General features: G+C 42.3%; 1 protein-coding gene and 1 long non-coding RNA gene across 6 annotated transcripts in view; one reads left to right on the forward strand and one right to left on the reverse strand.

The window, feature by feature from the left end:
- The window catches only part of LOC310852560, a 215407-nt gene extending 198116 nt beyond the window's left edge, over positions 1-17291 (reverse strand). Inside the window, exons 1-2 of one of the 2 annotated variants that reach the window (XR_014568263.1) lie at positions 15951-17291; positions 910-931 (exon numbers count right to left, since the gene is read on the reverse strand). This is a non-coding gene — a long non-coding RNA (uncharacterized lncRNA). Of the gene's footprint in view, positions 1-909; positions 1088-15950 lie in introns of those variants that run through there. The other variant, XR_014568264.1, reaches the window with a different exon arrangement.
- Positions 17292-18541: 1250 nt separating this feature from the next.
- LRBA (LPS responsive beige-like anchor protein) overlaps positions 18542-20889 on the forward strand; it is a 356696-nt gene continuing 354348 nt past the window's right edge. For all 4 annotated transcript variants that reach the window (XM_083755165.1, XM_083755167.1, XM_083755166.1 and 1 more), the window contains exons 1-2: positions 18542-18910; positions 19352-19738. In XM_083755165.1, the coding sequence (XP_083611291.1) occupies positions 19502-19738 (237 nt within the window). In that variant the 5' untranslated portion in view covers positions 18542-18910; positions 19352-19501. The remainder of the gene's footprint in view (positions 18911-19351; positions 19739-20889) is intronic.

The following is a 20889-nucleotide window of genomic DNA, read 5'->3' on the forward strand; positions in this document are numbered from 1 at the left end:
GGAGTCTGTTCTACTGTCAAACACCTCTTACTTTCAGAAAGTTCTGTTCAGTCAGAATCTCCTTTCCTGTAACTTGAATCCATTAGTTTGGGTCCTGTCCTCTGGAGCAGGAAAAAAACAAACTTGCTCCATCTTCCATGTGACAGCCCTTTGAAGATGGCTATCATATCTCCTCTCAGTTACAGATAGGTAGCCGTGTTGGTCTGCCATAGTCAAAACAAAAAAAATTCCTTCCAGTAGCACCTTAAAGACCAACTAAGTCAGTTCTTGGTATGAGCTTTCGTGTGCATGCACACTTCTTCAGATACCTTCAGATATCTTCTTCAGATATCTCTCAGTTTCCTTTTTACCAGGCTAAACATAACCAACGCCCTCGACTGTTCTTCTTAAGGATTGATTTCCAGACGTTTTATCATCTTGGTGACTATCCTCTGCACTTGTTCCAGCTTGTTAATATCCTTAAATTGTGGTGCCCAGAACTGGACACAGTCCAGAGGACTTAGTTGGCTGGGCAACCCAAAAGTGTTCTAAACAAATAAATGAATGGGGGGGGGGGGACATGTCTGCAGCTTCCCTTCTATCCTAGCCATGTATTTGATTCCACGAGGCTTTTACCTTGCATTTCAAGGCATGGATTCAGATAATTAAAAGGTGGTGGTGGTTCTGCCTGTTGAAAGACCACTTGAAGCAGGTAGTGCAGCCATGCAGGCTAGCCTAGTCCCATGCCCCCAGGTTGCTTAGAAAGGGCTTTATAAATGTGGTAATGTATGGGGGTGGGTGGGTCCTAGCCTAATCAGGATGCCCTTTGTATGGAGATGCTCTTAGCCATCAGTGAGAAACATATGGCCCTCCTAATCCCTGGGCATTGGTCATAGTTGCTGGGGCTGATGGGAGTTGTAGTTCTGCAACATCTAGAGCAGGCTTCCTCAACCTTGGCCCTCCAGATGTTTTTGGCCTACAACTCCCATGATCCCTAGTTAGCGGGACCAGTGGTCAGGGATGATGGGAATTGTAGTCTCAAAACATCTGGAGGGCCGAGATTGAAGAAGCCTGATCTAGAGAGCCAAAGGTTCTCCAGCCCTGTTCTTCAAGCAATACAAATTTACTTGTATAAGAACATGAAAGCAAATATTTTCAGGGTTTTCAACATTGTTTCTAAGCGCCTGAAAATTTATATAAGTATACCTATCCAAAACCATTTGCGTTGCTCACATTCTACATATCTGGCATACAGTTGCATTAAAATTTCAAGTTAAGTAACTTGGAGGGAAGGTGTCATTTTGGATCTCTTATGGACACCCAGCATTTAGTCCAAGCGCTTCAAATTATGTCACTTGAAGAGAAGGGAGAAATGGCCTGAGTTGCTGATCTGATAAGATTTTATCACTCGAGGAACCAGAATTTCCAGTAGGACTGAGGAGAAAACCTGGCTAGTAAAAATTCAGAAGTAGTAGCACTTTCAGTAGTGTTAGACATTATGGCTCATGTGAATGGAATTTGGTTGATTTCAAAGAAACAGATTCCTTGCTGCCTTTGATCCCCGTAATTCATCACAATAATGCTTCTTGTTTTATAATGTGTGGTTCAAGTTTTAAACGTTGGTGAGCTGTACTTAAAGGAGTTTCCTGAAATTAATGGTCTGTTTTTAGGACGAGAAAGACCTACTGCATAACCCATGATACATGTGAGTTTTAAGCTTACATTCCAATGTAAACTTGTTCAAGTGAAACATCTACAGAAAACAACATGCTGCAACACTGGTGGGTCAAAGCAAATGTTAGTCTCAGGAATGCAATCAAAACTCAGCCTCTTACCAGTCCTGTCCCACCCCCAGCACCATTAGGGACCCCAACAGTGGCACTGTGCTGCTGTAATTGCAATATATATATATAAAATATGCCAGTACTATATAGAAAAATACTTATTATAGATAGGGGGTCTTCTAAATTTTCAAATGACAAAACCAAATTCACATATTCTTTCGTCATTCTTATCTTTAGAACAAAAGAATAGTTCAGTAGAGTGAAGGATAGACATTCTTTTTCCAAAATGGATTGGCTGCAATCAGTCATAGCAGACATTTTTATTCCTGGGTTGACTCTAAGCATATGCACTTGGACTGGGTGTCAGCACTGTAGGCATTAAAAAAAAAAAGCTCTGACTTTAAAAAAATGGATGATTCACCGCTAGGAAACATCAGAATTCCAGTTCTGTTTGCTCAGCTTCTAACAAACAATATATGCTTCATTTCCCCACACATTTCTTGAAAAAGAGCTAGATACTGTACTGTGTACATCTTAAAGGCTTAACTGACTGATTTTGGTGGATTAGTTCAGAGTGTGTTCTTATGTAAAAGCATTTGTCTTTGCAATGCTAAACAGTGCAAATATTTTATATACATCCAAGGCTTTGCAATCATGTAGCACTCAGTGCTTGAGTCTCTGCATGTATACTACTCAGAAATGTAGCGTCCAGGTCAAGGAAAGTCACCACTCATTTTTGCCTTGGTCAAACCACACCTGGAGTACTCTTTCTGATCCTGGGCATAACAATCTAAAAAGAATATTGACAAGTTGCAACGTGTGCAGAGGAGGATGAGCAAAATGATCAAGGATCTGCAAACTAAGCCTAATGAGGAACAGTTGAGGGAGTTGGTCAAGTTTAGCCGGGGAAAGAGGAAACTTGAGATGAAATATGATAGCTATCTTCAAATATTTAAAGAGCTGTCACATGGATGATGGAGCAAGCTTGTTTTCTCCTGCTCCAAAGAGTAGTACTTCAACTAATGGATTCAAGTTACAAGACAGGATATTCCAACTAACAGGAAGAACCTTCTGATCCTAAGAGGTGCTTGACAGTGGAAGAGACTCCCTTGGGATGTGACATACTCTCATTCTTTTGAGGTTTTTAAGTAGAAGTTGGGCGGCCAGAAAAGACAGCAAGATCAAGGAAATAGAAGAGAAAGAAACAAAGGTTAAAATGCTATGAGTTACATGTTGCCAGGCAAAAAGAAGCAGTGGGTTCCCCAAGTTTCACAGCGACCCAGGAGTCTGGGGCCACAGTTGCATAGCAGGGATCTTGAAATGGCTATGCATGGACACAAGATATAACCTACCCTTCAAAGTTTGCAGACTGTGCTTCACCCAGGAAACTCTGCGTGGTGGAGAACCCACTACAGGTGGTTTAAGGATGGGAAAGTTGCCTCATGGGAGGCCACATGGCTTCATGTCCCCTTAAGGGCCTCAACTAACTTGGAGAGAAGCACACACAGAAAGAGAAGAGGCAAGGGAAGAGAGTAGAGGAGCTACTAGGGGTTGAAATTGTTCTGGAGCCTCCCATTGAGATTGGGCAGTGATGGGGCCCTTGGGGACAAAAACATAAAGCCCCAGTTTAATGAGAAGTGTGTGTGTGGAGGGGTCCCTGAGACAAAACATGAACATGATTGAGACTGAGGCTAAGGAGGGATGGGATTCAAAAACAGAAGGTTGCCAAGTAACTGGAGACCTGTTACCTTCAGTTTTTTTTTTGCGAGTGGATGGAAGCATAGGTGAGCCAATCCAGATAGGTATAAGTTGACAGAGACTGTACTTGACCTTGCATGTCAGGAGTTAAAGAGCGGTGCACCAATAGATATCCATGTGAAAAACTGGTTGAGGTCCCTGTGGTTGATTTAAGCAGAGGGGGCAGTGTTCATCAGGAAAATATATTTATTCTCTTCAGGGGTGATTAATTGCCAAATAGAGCTTCGTGCCAAGAAGACCAGATGCAGAGTTGGGCATTGCATGTGTCTAGAAATCTTGCTCCTCTTCTAGGGCTTGCCAGTCTTTTTGGGCCACTGAGCAGATCTGTAATATGCTTCTGAACTCACTCCCGTTGGAGACACTGATCACTGATGGCTTTCCATCACCTAATTAACAACACATCTGTTCTCGCAGGATTTCATGGGTTTTTGTTTAAGCTTGGTTTTAGGATTTCCTGCACTGTAATTACTGTTGCTGTTAATTTTTGATGATTTTAATTGTGCTCCTGGTTTTAAATGCTGTGTGATTTCATTATCTTGGGAACCACTTTATGACCAGTGTCACGAAATGTGGTCTAAAGAATATTACTAAATAAATCAATAAAATGGGCACGTGTTTTAAAAATACATTTGGAGGAAAACAATCCATTTTAAAAGACATGAAATAAATAAACTACAAATGCAGTCAAACTAATGACACACACACACACACACACACCGCTTTTGTTTCTGGAGCAGACATCGCATGCAGAGCATTTACACAACTGTGTTTGGATTTGCTTGCAGTTCAATATCTTACGTGCTCATGCTTTTATCCTTTTTTTTTTTTGAAAAATGTATTTGAAAGGGTGCTCCACTGGGTACGGGTGGGGTGCTGCCTCCTCGTTAGTTCTAAAGTAATTGCCTCTTGGCACGCCAATGAAATGTATGTTGGTATTGCAGCTGGTGTAGATCAGACCATCTTTCAGAAATTCCAGTTCAGTGTCCTGTATGTTTATGCATTACTTCAAGAGCTTTTTAAAACATTGGGTAAACAATGCATAGCAATGTATTCATTTTCCTTTTGGCTATTGAACTGAGAATTTATCATTTTATTTACCGCACCACTTTTATCAGCTCTGAACCAAGAGAGATTTTTGCTTTATTTTATTTTTGTACATGGTGTACTGACATTCTGGGTGCAGATTTCCCCAAAGGCAGAATAGCGTCTCTTTTTTTAAGGACTCACTTGCACTTGCTAATGTTATTATGCTTGAATTTGTTCTTTAAAACAGCCCAACTGTAAAAAGTGACACTATGAAAATGTCACACGGTGTGATATAGCACATTAGCAGCTGATTGGTTTGTTGCAAAGTGAAGTTTTGTAAACCACATTGAAATCATTATACTCAACCCAAAGTACAGTGGTACTTCAGGTTCCGGAGGTCCGTTCTTAACCTGAAACTGTTCTTAACCTGAAGCACCACTTTAGCTAATGGGGCCTCCTGCTGCCGCCGCATCGCTGGAGCAAGATTTCTGTTCTCATCCTGAAGCAAAGTTCTTAACCCGAGGTACTATTTCTGGGTTAGCGTAGTCTGTAACCTAAAGCATCTGTAACCTGAAGCATATGGAACCCGAGGTACCACTGTAAACTGCTTCACCTCCAAAGCTGCAATCCTATGCACAGAGTGAGCCATAGTGGTTTAAACCTGAAAAACACTACAGAATAGGTAAACTCTTTCCTTTATTCCAACCGACACATTTCCATAATCACTAATTCCATATAAAGGATTAAGTTTATGATGGGCAGACATAGGTCTTTATCAAAATTTCCCGACACCAATCACCAGTGGTTTTTCAACTCAGCAAGAAAGACTGAATTTTATAAAGGTTGACTTTAATCTTGTCATTGTTCATGTGAAAGTTCACTTGCATAACTATGCTGGATATGACTGAGTTCAAAATTATTCTTGCTGCAGTGCATTACCATATCAGCTTTGGAACAAAAATCCATCCTGGCAGTTTGTTAACACCTTCTTCTGCCTCTACTGCTGCCTTTAATGATCAAAGTTTGTAAGGAACCATTTATTTAGCTCTAAGAAATCAGCAGCAGATGATGCAATGAAAGCTGGCACTGCTGTCTGAAAAGGTAAACCGTATTAGATAGCTACTGAACTGTGAAGCTTAGAGGACTAGAGCACACTGAAAGCACCTGAACTACAATAAAGTCCTCTTTTTGTAAGACATTTTAATAGTTCCAGCTTTAAAAAACTTTTTTGAACAGTAATGATGGTGAGGTTTCATAGACGCTCCACCACATATTGGAAGCACGTGCTAGGGGGTCGTGTGGCTAACCTGTCTTCTGCCCTGCTACACATGCTGTCCACAGAGCTTACCATTAGCTGCACATCTGGCAGCCATGAGAAGCAGCCCTACACATATTGGGTCCTCTGTATGAGGGTGAATGCTGATTGACCCAGGATTCCCTGTTGCACACATAGGCTTGCATCACATAGGGTGGATCTATACACAGGGAAAACGCTATAAATAAGTCAGAAATTGGATCGCTATAACGAAAGAAAGAAATCCCTATGGAAAACAACGTTTTAAAATTTCCTGCTCTCTGCCGCCATCTAGTGTTGCATGTTTATAGCGCATTCTAATTGCTGTTTCCTTACTAATATAAAGTAAAGGTAAAGGGACCCCTAACCATTAGGTCCAGTCGTGGCCGACTCTGGGGTTGCGGCGCTCATCTCGCTTTATTGGCCGAGGGAGCAGGCGTACAGCTTCCGGGTCGTGTGGCCAGCATGACGTAAGCCGCTTCCGGAGAACCAGAGCAGCGCATGGAAACGCCGTTTACCTTCCCGCCGAAGCGGTACCTATTTATCTACTTGCACTTTGACGTGCTTTCAAACTGCTAGGTTGGCAGGAGCAGGGTCCGAGCAACGGGAGCTCACCCCATCGCGGGGATTCAAACTGCCGACCTTCTGATCGGCAAGTCCTAGGCTCTGGTTTAACCCACAGTGCCACCCGTGTCCCTCCTTACTAATGTAGCTGAGTCCATTGTTGTCTAATGCAGGGGTTGTCAACCTGGTGGGCGTTTTGGGATTCTAGGTGGGTGGTAGGGGGTTCTATGGCACAAGCTGAATCCTCCTTCCATTAAGCACTGGTGGACGGTAAGAAAATTTTACCGTCAAGAAACATTAGTGGGCAGTAGGTATAAAAAGGTTGACTACCCCTGGAGTAATATGTGGCCGGTGTGGAGAGGATGATCCTGCTGCAGTCGCCTCACTTCAGTGCACCAAGAGACTTCTGTGAACCCCATTAAGAGATTATTCCAACAAACACACATTTATGATGGCTACTTGGTCACTGAAATTTGCAACACACGCAGCCCAACACATTACTGGAAAAGTTTAGGAAAAGTTGTGTCTCTAGCCATAATTTCCGATATGCAGTTTGCAATGAAAGCGCAACCAGGCCAATCTGGCAAACAAGATGAGCCCCACCTCCAGTGCAATGCTCGAGGGCAGGAGAGTGTACTAATGTAAATGTTCCACGCAAGGTCCTGCTCCATTCAGAGGCTCTTTACATGTGCACATTGGTACATGCATAGAGCCCCCTGTCATATGCAAAATAACAGGGAATATGGCTGGCCTGCCCCTGAGGTCTGTCGCACACATTCCTTGAATGCTGCTGGTAATCTGGACTCCCCTATTGTGAATTGTTTGGAAAGGCATATGAATTTGCTGGTGAAGGAGCAGAAGACAGCAGAAAGAGACTGGCTGTGTCCCAAATCCCTAAAATGAACCCAATGGAAACAAAGTTGTAAAAGAAAATATCAAACATTTAAAACATATAAATAGAAACATAAATCTGAGTGACCTTCCAATTTTGAAATGTCAAGTGCACAAACCAGAGGGAAATCATATCAATTCCGTAGCTCTCGAAAAGCTAAAAATAGATAGAAAATTATGTTGTGCTTGAAGTTAGACATCTGTATAATTTAGCTTACTAATACTGCCATTTGAGAGAAAATGAGTGAAATGTTTAGATTCATATTTGATTACCAGATACAAACATATTCCTGAAAGCAAATTCTAATTGGAGAATATTTATGAAAGTAAGTAAAGTACACGTAGTTCTTCGTAGTATTGCTGTGAGGGTTTTTTGTTTGTTTTTTTGAGGTTAAGCTGTATGCCTGAGTCCTTTCTAATTCCTGGAGCCAGCAAGGGTTAAAATCCAATAGAGGATTTCATTGCTTGAATAGCCAGGCCAGCTTCTTGGGAATGGCTCCCTAAGTATGGGTCATTAAAGTAACAAAGGTAGCGTGTCTGTGCTAGAGCAAAAATGGGTCCCCCAACTGTCTGGTAGTTAGAAGGCCAGCAAACAGAGTTCAGGTGTGTGAGCTAGAAGCTAGAAGCAAAGAAGCAGGCTAGGCAGCTAAAAGACAGAGCCATGACTGATTTCTGCTGGGATCCAAGGCTGTGGCTGTGGAAGAAGCATAACCCTCTAGGGGTGTTAATGCTGTGAACCCCTCTATTGCAGGCTCAGGTTGTACATATGCATAGATAAACCACATCTCCTAAAGACACCAGTGTCCACTGTCCCTGAATCAAACCCTGGACAAGCACCTGGAATCTTGCACCACTCGGAGCTTAGGCTGGCGTGCAACAGAATATATAGCCATCTGTGATCCATGGGATACAATAGAACTTTTCAGAGATGCTGAACATTTAACCACACTATTGCAACCACTTCATTTTGTCACCTAAAATGCACGTTTGGTGAAGTGTGAGAATCTGATACTGCGCAATGAAGCAGTTTTAGAGGCGGATGGGGACAGATGAAATTACAACCAGCAGAAAGTCACAGGAAGGCCTGTATCCAGAACGTCACTTTTAAACAAGTAAAGACACCGGCTCCCATCAGTAGCTTCATCTTTAATAATAAAGGCAGTTTTCAACGTCTTGGGCTGCTGCTATTGTTATAAGATGGTATGGGAAACTGTTAAAGTGCAAACACTGGTCGTAAAATGGGGTTTCCCCACACCTTCCCTGGAGAAGTGTTGAAAAACAGCTCCTGAAAGACAGTGGGCTTTCTGGAATGTGGTACAGAATGCTGTAATGGGAGAAGAGAATTGGTAGAAATGGGACCAGGCACCTGCACCACCTGCCACTCCAGAAAGTCTCTGGACTGTTGGGACTCAGGAGTGATTATTGGGGAGTACAGGCAGCACAGTGGTTAGGGGCGAGTGGAAAAGTGCCATTGCACAAATGGTGTTCAAGCCCCACTCCTCTGGATCCATGGGCATAGCCAAGGGGCAGCTGCCCCCCTAAATCAATCAAAATCAATGCAAATCTGAGGTTGTGTCCCCCCCCCCCAAACAAAAACCTAGCCACACCCATGTCTGGATCCAAGCTTATCTTCTTACTTCTCCAACTATAAATAGGAATATTGAGTATGATTCAGCTGAAGGAATTTTTGACCCTGTGTTGCCTAGTGGTTGCATAAAGGAAATTCCAAATATCTATAGTCTGTATCTGACAAAGTTTTCCCATCAACCTAACTATTAAAAATATACCTATTAAAGCTCTATGTTGAAAGTTTGCCCCTTCCTGTCCTATTGTGCTTTGTACAGTATATAATCACATAACAGAATGATTTCTCATACCTCAAAAGACTGCATCTGCAGTTTCAATATTGCATGGATTTATGGGCACAGCAAACACTATTTTATTTCCAAGGAGCAAGGTAATACAGGGGGTGGGAAGGTTATCTTTCAGGATCGCACTCTTGATTTAAGAATCAACACAATGATACAACAAAGAAAGCATAAGGGCATAGAATAGTGAACAAGGCAGTGGTTAACTTTAGCAGTCTGAGAAATTATGTTAGACACAGTCCTGATTTTAAAGAGCAAAACTCAGAAAGAAAGCTAAGGATGTTTATCCATAGGCCCACGGGAAACTGTCTGATTACTGTCCCATTTATCACAAGCATCACACAGAGGGGAGTTCTGGGAAGAAACATTACAACTGCTGTAGAACAATACTATCTCAATATTGACGTGTCAAAGAACATAAAGTATGTCCAACACATAATAAGATCTGGACAGGGAAGATCTGGATAAATGAAACTATACTGCCTACACATACATTTTAAATCAGCCTTGCACACTGGGAATCTCTTCACCAGGCTTTATGGGGAAAATTTATGTCAGACCTAAATAAAATAATGGCAAATTGTCAAAACAACAGCGCTTGTGGCACATTACTCCTGCCTCTAGAGTGAGAATGTATTTCCATATACACTGTTCGTCTTTCCACAGACACTATTTGAATTGCAGCTTCCTCATTTCCTATTCTCATGACAAATTCTGACTGCAGATGTACTAATCCAGACTTACCAAGCCTTGGAACTATTTATAGCTTACAGATTTCTGCAATATAGTTTCTACAAGAGGCTATGGACACTAGCACAGAGCCCTTTCTTCTACCCAGTGTCTTGATACAAATATATTTTGCCTTCATAAGAGGTGAACAGGCAACTGTCATTTAGCTGTGACGGTTAGTTATCAAGCTTTGTCTTAGTTAAGCTGGCTAATTGTACTAACCCATGGCTTGCAATACGCTGCATAAATCTTTGATTGTTTCTAGATATACAGTGGTACCTTGGGTTACAGATGCTTCAGGTTACAGACTCCGCTAACCCAGAAATAGTACCTCGAGTTAAGAACTTCGCTTCTGGATGAGAACAGAAATTGAGTGGCGGCGGCGCAGTGGCCCCATTAGCTAAAGTTGGTAACTCAGGTTAAGAACAGTTTCAGGTTAAGAACGGACTTCCGGAACAAATTAAGTTCTTAACCCAAGGTACCACTGTACTATGCTTGACTTAACATATAGGTACATCCAAGAATGTACATTAAGCACAGCTAAGAATTAAACCAAGGATGAGCACAAAAACAAACACTTGCTTGTTCAGAACGAAATTGCATCAAAATTTGACCAACTATTATTGTGGTGCTTGTATATTTATATGCAATAAAATGCTGCTGAAATAAACTGGGCCATTTCCAATTAAAAACCAAAGATGAAGCTTCTCATGCAACACAGGCACTTTTATCCTCAGATCCTATAGAAGTACAGTGCAACTTTTACATAAAAGTGGAGTTCTAATCCTTATAACTGGACCCATAACGCTACCTTTGATTTCACAACCTTACAGCAAAAATTAAGCAAATCCCCAATTGTTTTTCTACAAAAAAAGCAAGTCACACCTTTTGAGACAATGTTTAAAATCTCCCCTAAACCAGTCTTATTCTAGGAAATCCAGTTGATAGGCAACAAGATTATAAATATGAAGTGTTGGGGTTTTTAATACCTCATCACAATTACCGTAACCGCTATCAGACTGTGAATCAAAGGCTTCGGTTAACCCACTGTGCTAATGAAAGCCAGAGCAAGGGCTCCCACTAGTGCATTGTGGCTTTTCCTCTTCTGCCCCTTCCCCAAATCTGCTCTTGTGGGTCAGGGGAAATCCCAGAACAGCACATAGGGGAAAAGAGGGGAAAACATTCCACCTGACAAGTAGAAATGATTGTGCTGACGCAATGAAAAGAAGAATACAACATTGAATATGGAGAGGACACCATTTGATACAGGTGACAGCATTGATTTGGTTTGTACCAGACAATACAGACAGGTAAATAGGTAATGGTACATAAAGGCTTGGGGAAGAAATAGATTTAAGGCTGTAAAAGAAGTCAACAGAAGGCACAAATGCAGATATATGTAAATCAATATGAGCGGCAGCTCCCAGTCAAAACTGTGGCTCGGGAATGCTTCAAGATAACTTTGAGATGAACCACAAAAAAGTGCATTCCTTAATCTATTTTCTGATGCTTCCCAAGCATTCAAGACACTACTGCATAAATTGGGAGGGAGAAAGTGTGACTTGCTCTGCAGGAAGAAGAGAGATCTCTTGTCCAGGAGTCCAGGTTTTGTTTCTAGTTCTTCTGGTTTCAAGTGAAATGAAATGAAATATGAAGCCAGTATTTGGTAAAGTAGATGAAGAACATTTTTTTAAACTAAGGATTTCTATGGAAACAACTGAACACAAGAACCAAAGATTTTATAGCATAGCATTCTGTTCTCACAGTGGTCTACCAGTTGTCTCTGGGAAGCCTGTGAGCAGAACCTGAGTGCAACAGCACTCTCTCAATTTATGACTCCCAGAAACTTGTATTCAGACACATACTGCCTCCAACAGCGGAGGTAGAACATAGATATAAAGGCTAGTAGCAACTGAATACCTTCTACGAATCTGTCTAATCCTTTTTTAAAGTCATCTAAGTTGGTGACCTGTGGGATGCAGGTGGCGCTGTGGGTTAAAGGTCGGCGGTTTGCATCCCCGCGACGGGGTGAGCTCCCGTTGCTCGGCCCCTGCTTCTGCCAACCTAGCAGTTTGAAAGCATGTCAAAGTGCAAGTAGATAAATAGTTACTGCTCCGGCAGGAAGATAAACAGCGTTTCCGTGCACTGCTCTGGTTTGCCAGAAGCAGCTTAGTCATGCTGGCCACATGACCCAGAAGCTGTACGCTGGCTCCCTCGGCCAATAAAGCCAGATGAGCACCGCAATCCCAGAGTCGGCCACAACTGGACTTAATGGTCAGGGGTCCCTTTACCTTTACCTTTAAGTTGATGACCATCACCACCTCTTGTGGCTGTGAATGCCATAGTTTATTATGCACTGTGTGGAGAAGAATTTTGTTTTGTCTGTCCTGAAACTTCCAACATTCAGCTTCATTGAATGGTCCCAGTTTCTACTATTAGAAGAGGAGATAAACTTATCTCCAGACACTTTCTCCACACCATCTAAAAAACATCTGCACCTCTAGTGTGCCTTTGTTGTCTTTTTTTCTAAACTGGAAAACTTCCAATGTTGTAACCTTTCCTCATAGGGAATTTGCACCAGCCCTTTGATCGTTTTGCTTTCCAAGGGCAGCCAAAACCCTTTTCCAGCTTTTCCAGTATGGTGTCACCAGAGATTTGCATAACAACATTATGATTCTGGCAATTTAGGAATTTGCTTGTTTCATAGCTGACACATACTGACTCAACATCTCCATCAAGCTATTCAATATAATTGCCTGGTCTTTTTTTCCTGGTCACTCACTGTTGTTTTAGACTCTGTGTATATGTGAAATTTGTGCATGAATCCACGATATATGTGTTTCCTATCTCATGGTTTAGAGTTCAGCATATAATGCAGAGCCTATGATAAATGTAAACACACACCTCATACATCCAGGATTTAAATATAAGGCAGGAGAAAAACATATCACATGGATTCTTTCAGGGACTTTAAACAAATTGATTGTTTAATGCATTTCTCTTTCACCTTTTAATTAAAAAATAATCAATACTGCTTTGAAAACAAAAGAAAAAAATCAATAATACAATAGCATTACTATTTTTCAGCACAATAAAACCAGTAACACATAGGAAACTGCACAAAATAATCAGCTACAAAACAATAAAAAACTTGAAAGCAGCACTAAAGTTCGCCTCACTGATCATTAAAAACCTAGGCAGATAAATGATTTTGACGTGGTACCCAGAACTACAGTATTTGGTGTCAGGTGAGTTTTCTCTGGGATGGGGTCCACAGTTGATATCACCACAGAAAAGGCCCTCTCTGTGTCACCTGCCCAACTTTCAAAGGCAAGGTGACCTAAAGAAAGATACTAACAAGCAGCAGGCTCATATGAGTATAAGCACCTACAGTAGGTCCCAATAATGGAGCTCTGAATTTTGCCCCAGAATGCTGAGGAATACTGTGCTTTAACAACAGCAACGTAAGCTCTATGCATCTAGTTCATGAGAAACATTTGGTTGCCATATTCTGCACCAATTTAAATTTCCATGTAGAATTCAAGGGCAGTCCTATATGTAACGTGTTGCTGTAGTCTTACCTGTATGTTACCAACGTATAGATAATCAGAGTATCCCTGTCTGGGGTGTGTGTGTGTGTGTGACAATTACTGCACCAGCCTTAGCTACCGAAAAGCACTTTGTGGCATAGATGCCATCTAGGCATCAAAATTCATATCCAGCTGAGATACCTTAGGACTTTCATAAAGGCATTAAACAGTGTTGGATCCCCAATCTGTGAACTTGTTCTTTAAGGGTGGCTGCAAATCTACTCAGGGATGAACATAGCCTCTTTGGTCAGACTGATCACCCACAGGGTTGTAGAGGTTCACATCCATCTGTCTGGAGAGACAATGGATGACTGCATCTTTGGGGGTGAGGTCAAGACGTTGGAAGGTTGTAGCGCCTGCCGTGGCTAAATCTCATTGGGATTAACATTCAGTTTATTTACCCTCAGTGGGTTTAGAACTTTCTGCCTTACCTACTTGACAGGGACCCAGAGAACACCTGCCTATTGATAATAAAAAAGGTAAAGATAAAGGACCCCTGACAGTTAAATCCAGTCGCAAAGACTCTGGGTTTGTGGCGCTCATCTCACTTTACTGTTTCTCCCTTACCTCAAATCTCCAGATTGGTTTCTGTGGGGGTTTCATTAAGATGGTAAACAGAGTATTAGGACTTCTCTTACATAGTAATGGTGATGAGGTGGTAAAAACAAGTTCTGACACAGCTTATCTTTATCTTTTAATAGATCAGTTTGTTCACACACCTAGTTTAGCTTCCAATACATTACTGGTGGGATACTATTTGAAGAGTTAGTCACTGCTTGGTAAGACTGATAGATTTCCTTGCTTTTCATTTAAAAACCTGGACAAACATGCTTAACTTGATTTACTAATATAATCATCATTATAACATATAAAAGCAGACCTTGTATAGAAATAAGCCAATTAAGAAGTCTCAGTATAGATGAGATTTGCAAGTTCCTGCATATCGTGCTAAAGATCTGCAGACTTTTCAACACAGGAAAACAACAACAGGAAGTTCAAGGTGACAAGAAAAGGCAAACTATGTGGTTTTCACAGGCTTATAGTTTCCTCACAATGTGCAATATGAGTATGAATTCATTTTATGAATTCATTTTATTCATTGGAATAAAATGAATTATATACAAATATAGCTTTGCAAGTCACAGAATTCCTTGCCATATTATAAAGAATATTGCAGATAATAGTTAAAGTCTTAAATACTGACTGCATATTTTTTATATTTTTTTGTGAAGGTTCTTAGCCAGGCCACTATAGTTTGTGATTCTGTCTGTCTAGAAAACTAACTTGAGCCTAAGTAGTATGTGGGTAAAAGTCCTCAAGGGGAAAATCAGGACCAACCCACCCATAAGGCAAGGGGAGGTAACTGTCTCAGGTGGCAGGATCCACAGGGCCATCAAATCTGGCCTCCAATCAATGTGTCAGTGGCAGCGACAGTGACAGCTCTGGTGCGCTCCTTGGAGGTCGGAATTTGCTGCCACCTTGGCAGCCCCTACCTGCCTCTACAGCAGCACTTCTGGTCTCCTCCTACCCTTGTTTCCAATGTAAAACTTTATTCCCTCCTTATTCCTGTTGTAGATCTTCACTCTCCCCTTCTTCCCTGATTTGGGGGGGGGGGGCATTTTCTTGTTTGCCTCAGGTGTGAAAAAATAATACCAAAAGCTACAATGATGATGAGACTGAGCCACTCATTGCATGGTGTAGAAAGGCTACTAATTTAGTAGGACAACTTTATTGCAGATGAAAGATACAACAAATTAATAATGCAAATAAGGATATGTTCAGATAAAGTAGTAATAAACGTGTTTTGGTATTTACAACCACAACAATTTATTGCAGCTCATTTGACTTAATATTGGGTCATTTGCATGGCAAGCAGCTACACTGAACAGATAAACGATTGTAACGATTGCAAAAAAAATAATCTGTTATCTTCTCTTTCTCTGTTAAGTATTTTCCCTATTACAATTAAGGGGGCAGGGGGATAGAAAATCAATTCTATAGAAATCTGCAATGATATGATGGAATGCAGTGTATGAGATGAGTTCTTTTGTCATAGAATTGTAAAGTTGGAAGGGGCCACAAGGGTCACTATTACTATTATGTATTGAATTTATATACTGCCCTATACCTAGAGGTCTCAGGGCGATTCACAGAACATATAATACAACCCCCTGCAATGCAGGAACTGTTTTGCCCAACATGGGGCTTGAACACACCAACCTTGAAATTAAGAGTCTCATGCTCTACCAACTGACCTGCCCATACTGATTTTGTGGATTCTGATAGCTGTAACTTTTTATTCTTTCAAGTGCACATGTATGGGAACTAGCCAACGTGGTGCCCTCCAGATGTTGTTGGACTCCCAACTTCCATGAGTCCCAGCCAACATGCTTAGTGGTCAGGGATGATGTGAGTTGCAGTCCAGCACCATGCTGGCTGTATTCGGTCTAGACCAGGCTTCCTCAACCTCGGTTCTCCAGATGTTTTGAGACTACAATTCCCATCATCCCTGACCACTGGTCCTGCTAGCTAGGGATCATGGGAGTTGTAGGCCAAAAACGCCTGGAGGGCCGAGGTTGAGGAAGCCTGTTCTAGACAACCAAGAAACCAGTGAGAGGAAAATAAAGGGATTGTGGCTGGCGATTAGGACCAATTACACTTCCTGCATTTTGGAAGTCTGATTCTAGCAGCAGGAGAACGTGTGATGGACAAGTGTTGCTTTGGCTGACCTATGTACAGGCACCTCCCCACTTGCACATGATAGGCAACCATTGACACACATGCCAGTTTGGGCAGAAAAAAGGGGCGGAACAGGGTGGGCCACAGGTGGAATGGGAGTGGAACGTGCTGGAACTTATTTCTGGGCAGTGACTCAGAACAGAACCCCCATGTAAGCAGGGATTCCCCTGTACTCATAATACAAAAAGCAAACAAAACAAAAAACCAAGCTTGCAGTGCTCTTTACACATTACAGCAAACACAGCTTTCACAGACCTCTCCATGTAGAAGACTTACTGGTATATTTTGCGATTTTGGAAGGACAAAGGACCCAGCCAAGTCCAAAACAAGTGGTACACTCTGAACAATATATGCTGATCAGTTTATTACTTATTTTAAGCAGAGTTACAAAACTGATATTCGATTTGCCTCATACTCATTTTATAGAGGAACTGTGCTACTGAATAGTTCCAAGTAGTTTGAGGCCTCTTAGAGCTAACCACCCAACCACGTGAACTATTTTTTTATATTTTCATTGCATTATATTAACAAATGAATGCAAATGCAAGGTATCCATGGTGTTTTACAATTTAAAATGCAGCATTCATACAAATGGTACAAAATATTATTAGCTAAAATGTTCTGTAGGAACTGATGGCCCTACCTTGGGCTTCAAAGGTTTTGCCTTCCCTTTAGGACAAGCAGGTCTTAAGTAGCCTCAGGTAAGGTGGGGAAGGAGCTGCCCCAACAGGTCCTTCTGGCCACTGATGGTTCTGTCAGGTGTTGATGGCAACATGCTCTTTGGCATACAAGTGTCATTGGAACGTGTATAGTCTTATAAAAACTAGGAACAGTGAGTCAAAGTGTTGTGTTTTTAGTTTTTTTCAAAACTATTGTTTGACGGGTATGCAACTTTATACAACTATAACCAGGATTGATATGATCATATACGAGCCTTCATTTTGATGCAAAGTAGAAAGCAACAAAACACCACCACCACAAACTGGCTTATAAGTATAAAACCAAATTTACTAGAATAATAGAATAGAGATAGACTTGTAACCATTAAAACAACAAACATACTAAGGTGCCATGTGCAAGACAAAGCCTGGAGATACATTATACAGACTGGTTAAATGAACCGTTCAACAAGTAGCGTAAGTCCAATCACAGAACGGCAACCCCATGCCGCCACAATGTCAAGGGTAGCACACTGGAGAATATGGAAAAGTTTTTCAAAGCTGTTTTTCAAAGATTGAGCTGGATGAGATGTTCTTCAATGGGTCCTGAGTTGGAAACACAAAGCTGTATGCATGGATAAATCACGGGAAGGCAAATCAAAGCCACCACCCTGGTGAAAATAACGCAAGTGGGCAAAAGGAGACCTGTACTCTGGATATATTACAGGTTTCGCTACACGCTTCATCAGTCCGAAAAGCCAATCATACAAAACGGTTTGCTCAGGATAAAGAAAGTATACTCCTTTTGCCCACTTGTGGTGAACGGTTCATTTATCCAGTCTGCATAATGTTTACTGCAAATGTAACTTGTTAAGATAGAGTTGTACATTTATCCACTCCATGTTTACAGTATCTCCAGGCTTTGTCTTGCACATGGCACCTTAGTATGTTTGTTGTTTGAATGGTTACAAGTCTATCTCTATTCTAGCTATTGTTCTAGTAAATTTGGTTCATATTTATAAGCCAGTTTGTGGTGGTGTTGTTTTGTTGTATTATTACTACTGTCACCACATTTGATACTTTGTGTATATACTTTGCAAACTAGAAAGCAGCCAAGAACAATTAAGAAACCCAGTTGAACGTTGTACCCTGTTCAGCAGAGGTTTCATTTTCGTATATTAGCCACACCAGTACTAAAGGGCACCCGCTCCCCCGCCGCCTCCCTATCTCAATCTACACGGGACCACGTTTTCCCAGAAGCAGTCCTGAATTGGACAGGACTAGCACCTCAAGTCACCAGATGTCCATAGTGCGTGAAGACGCAACTAATAAAATGACGCTACTAATTCCTTGCCCCTCAGGTTTCCTGGACCTATCTAAAAAGGTAGGTTTGCAGTTTCCTGAAACTGCCGCTTGCCCTTCAGGTGCCTTGCCCGAAACTAAAAGAAGAAAAGAGAGGAGATATCACAGCTCTCCTTCACAGCAACGGCGCAGCGTTTCCCTTGCCTCGAGGAGAACAGACGGGAACCTTCGTTCGGGCTACGCCTGCGCCTCACCTGGACACACCTGTGCTCACCTGAGCCTGCGCGGGCGCCTCCTCCCCCCCCTCCAGCAAGCCCGCTGCCCTCTCGCCTCCCTGCCCCGCCCGCTCTTGGCCGCCGCGCAGGCGCACTGCCGCTCGCCCGGCAACACTCCCGGGGCTCGGCTCAGCGCTGTCATGGCGGCAGAGAGCAGCAGCAGCAGCACCAGCCGCCGCCGCAGCAACTGCTAAGGCAGGCAGGAAGCGATGGAGGAGCTCCTCGCGGCGTCGGCGGAGTGAAGGAGCTGCACAGGAAACTTCCAGCCGCTTGCCTGAGGTCGAAGTTCTTTGCCCATCCCTCTTCTCTACCCCGGGCAGGTAGAAGCCAGGCTGTTGGTGGGGAAGCACCGGAGACACCTCCCGCCCGTGGAGCTGCCTGGGGTCGGCAGAGCCTCGTCCCTCCCCGCCGGCCCCGTCCGCGGCAGAGGCGAGGAGCAGCAGCAGGGCTGGGTGAGTGGGAACTTCTTTGCCGGCCCTACTTTGTCCTTGCACCTGTGACTGTGCGTGAAGGGAGGAGCGGAGCTTGCAGTTACCTCAGCTGCTGGAGCACAAGGACGGCGGAGGGAAGCACTGCAGAAACAGAGCGGGGCAGAGGAGAGGCGCGTCTCTAATAATAATAATAATAATAATAATAATAATAATACAGAAGTAAACGCCTTCGGGAGTCCCGCGCTCTCTTCCTTGCAGGCAAGTTTAGTGCCTGACAAAGAAAGGGGCTCACCTGCCTGATGCAGTTGCACCTGCCCTCATTTTCTGGGTTGAGGGGGGGGTGAGTGCAAAGAGAGAATGGGGTAGCATTTCTTGATTAGTTAGATGACAGGCTTTTTCAAATGTTTTCAACAAACTGCGCCTGCTACTAATTTTTTACTATAATTGTATTTTTTTCTTTAGTTTTCAGATTAAAGAGGCCGCTGTCCTTGTGCCGAGGGAAGGAAAACAAGATTATCTCAGCGCTCAGAAACTGGACCCGAGGCTACGGATTGAACTCTTTTTATTTCTGGGGTGCCGGCTTCTGCTGGCAACCTGGAAGTGAACTAAGCTATGGCGAGTGAAGACAAACAGGTTGCTTCTCCTCGGCCAACAGGTGATGATGGAGGAGGGGGAGGTGGTACCGGAGGAGGAAAAGAAGGAAACACGGCCGAAATGGAGAGCAAGCTGCAGCCTTTGAATCCAGGAATCCCTATTCGTGGTATCAGGATGAAATTTGCTGTTCTGACAGGACTGGTGGAAGTCGGAGAAGTATCCAACAGGGATATTGTGGAAACTGTGTTTAATCTGGTAAGGCAATCACCTTTCTAACTCTTTAAAGGAGAAGGATGGTATGTGGTGAAACATAAGGAAAGCAATACATTCTACCCACATTCATATTACTTCATCCTTACAGTTAAGGCTGCCCGCCTACCTATTTGTCACAGGGTGGTGCATCTGCTAAGCTATTCTCCCGGAAGGGATTCTTACTTAGGCCTTACTTAGTAACCGTGAGGCTGCAATACTTTTTCCACTCACAGTTGTTCTGTTTCCCTGCATTCCCGAGGTATAGCTTCTATCAAGGAACTTTCCTGCTATTTACACCTTCATAGTAGTCATTTGAAAGCACTTAGGTTCTAAATAGTTGTGCTGTTATATCTGTTTGCAATGCTTAAATGTATTTTGGGATTTTAGGCTAATTCACAGTTGGAATATACCATTGTTAATACACAATTGCTGGTGCTGCAAATTTTAGGGGTCTGATGTAAGGCTTTGCTTTTGCAGAGGTATGCCTCTTTTCTCCCATGTGAACATTTTAAGCCCATTTTCAGTAACCATAGCAATATAACTCTTTGTAGATATTTCTACCAATTTGGGTAGAACTGGAAACATTGTGCACCAGTGTTACTTATCTTGGTAGCACTCAACTTTTCCTAGTAATAAGAATTTCCTTGGAGAATGACAAATGCTACACCAAAACAGAAGGATTTGTTTAACGGTGAGATTATATTTGAATATCACAGTTGTAATGGCAACAGATAGTAATTATGCAATATTCTGAATGGTGGTGCCTGTTCAATGTACATTTACATAATCATTAGATGAGGATAAGTTATATTGCTGTCTCAACCATAGGTAAGAATGGTTGAGTTGAGAAGGCTGTACTCCAACACTGCTTAAATGTAATCTGGCTTTAAAAAGTGGAATGGAAAGCTCAAAGGCACTGTGTATAGTGTGCCTTTACATCTGTGTAAGTATCTGGAGACTGAATTCTTGATCCTGCAAGAATTTAAGTTCTTTTGCAAATCATTTGTGGCCCTGCTGAGGGTTGTTGGTTGGTGCAAATAGAATTGATATCCCTTTAGAAGTTAAATGTAGGCAATGCATTCACAATGTCCATACAACTTGGTTGGGTAAGACTGCAGACTTTTATTTGACTTAAATATTGGTAATGTATAACT

This window comes from Podarcis gaigeae, assembly GCF_964106915.1.
Source record: "Podarcis gaigeae genome assembly, chromosome: 9".
NCBI classification, from domain to species: domain Eukaryota; kingdom Metazoa; phylum Chordata; class Lepidosauria; order Squamata; family Lacertidae; genus Podarcis; species Podarcis gaigeae.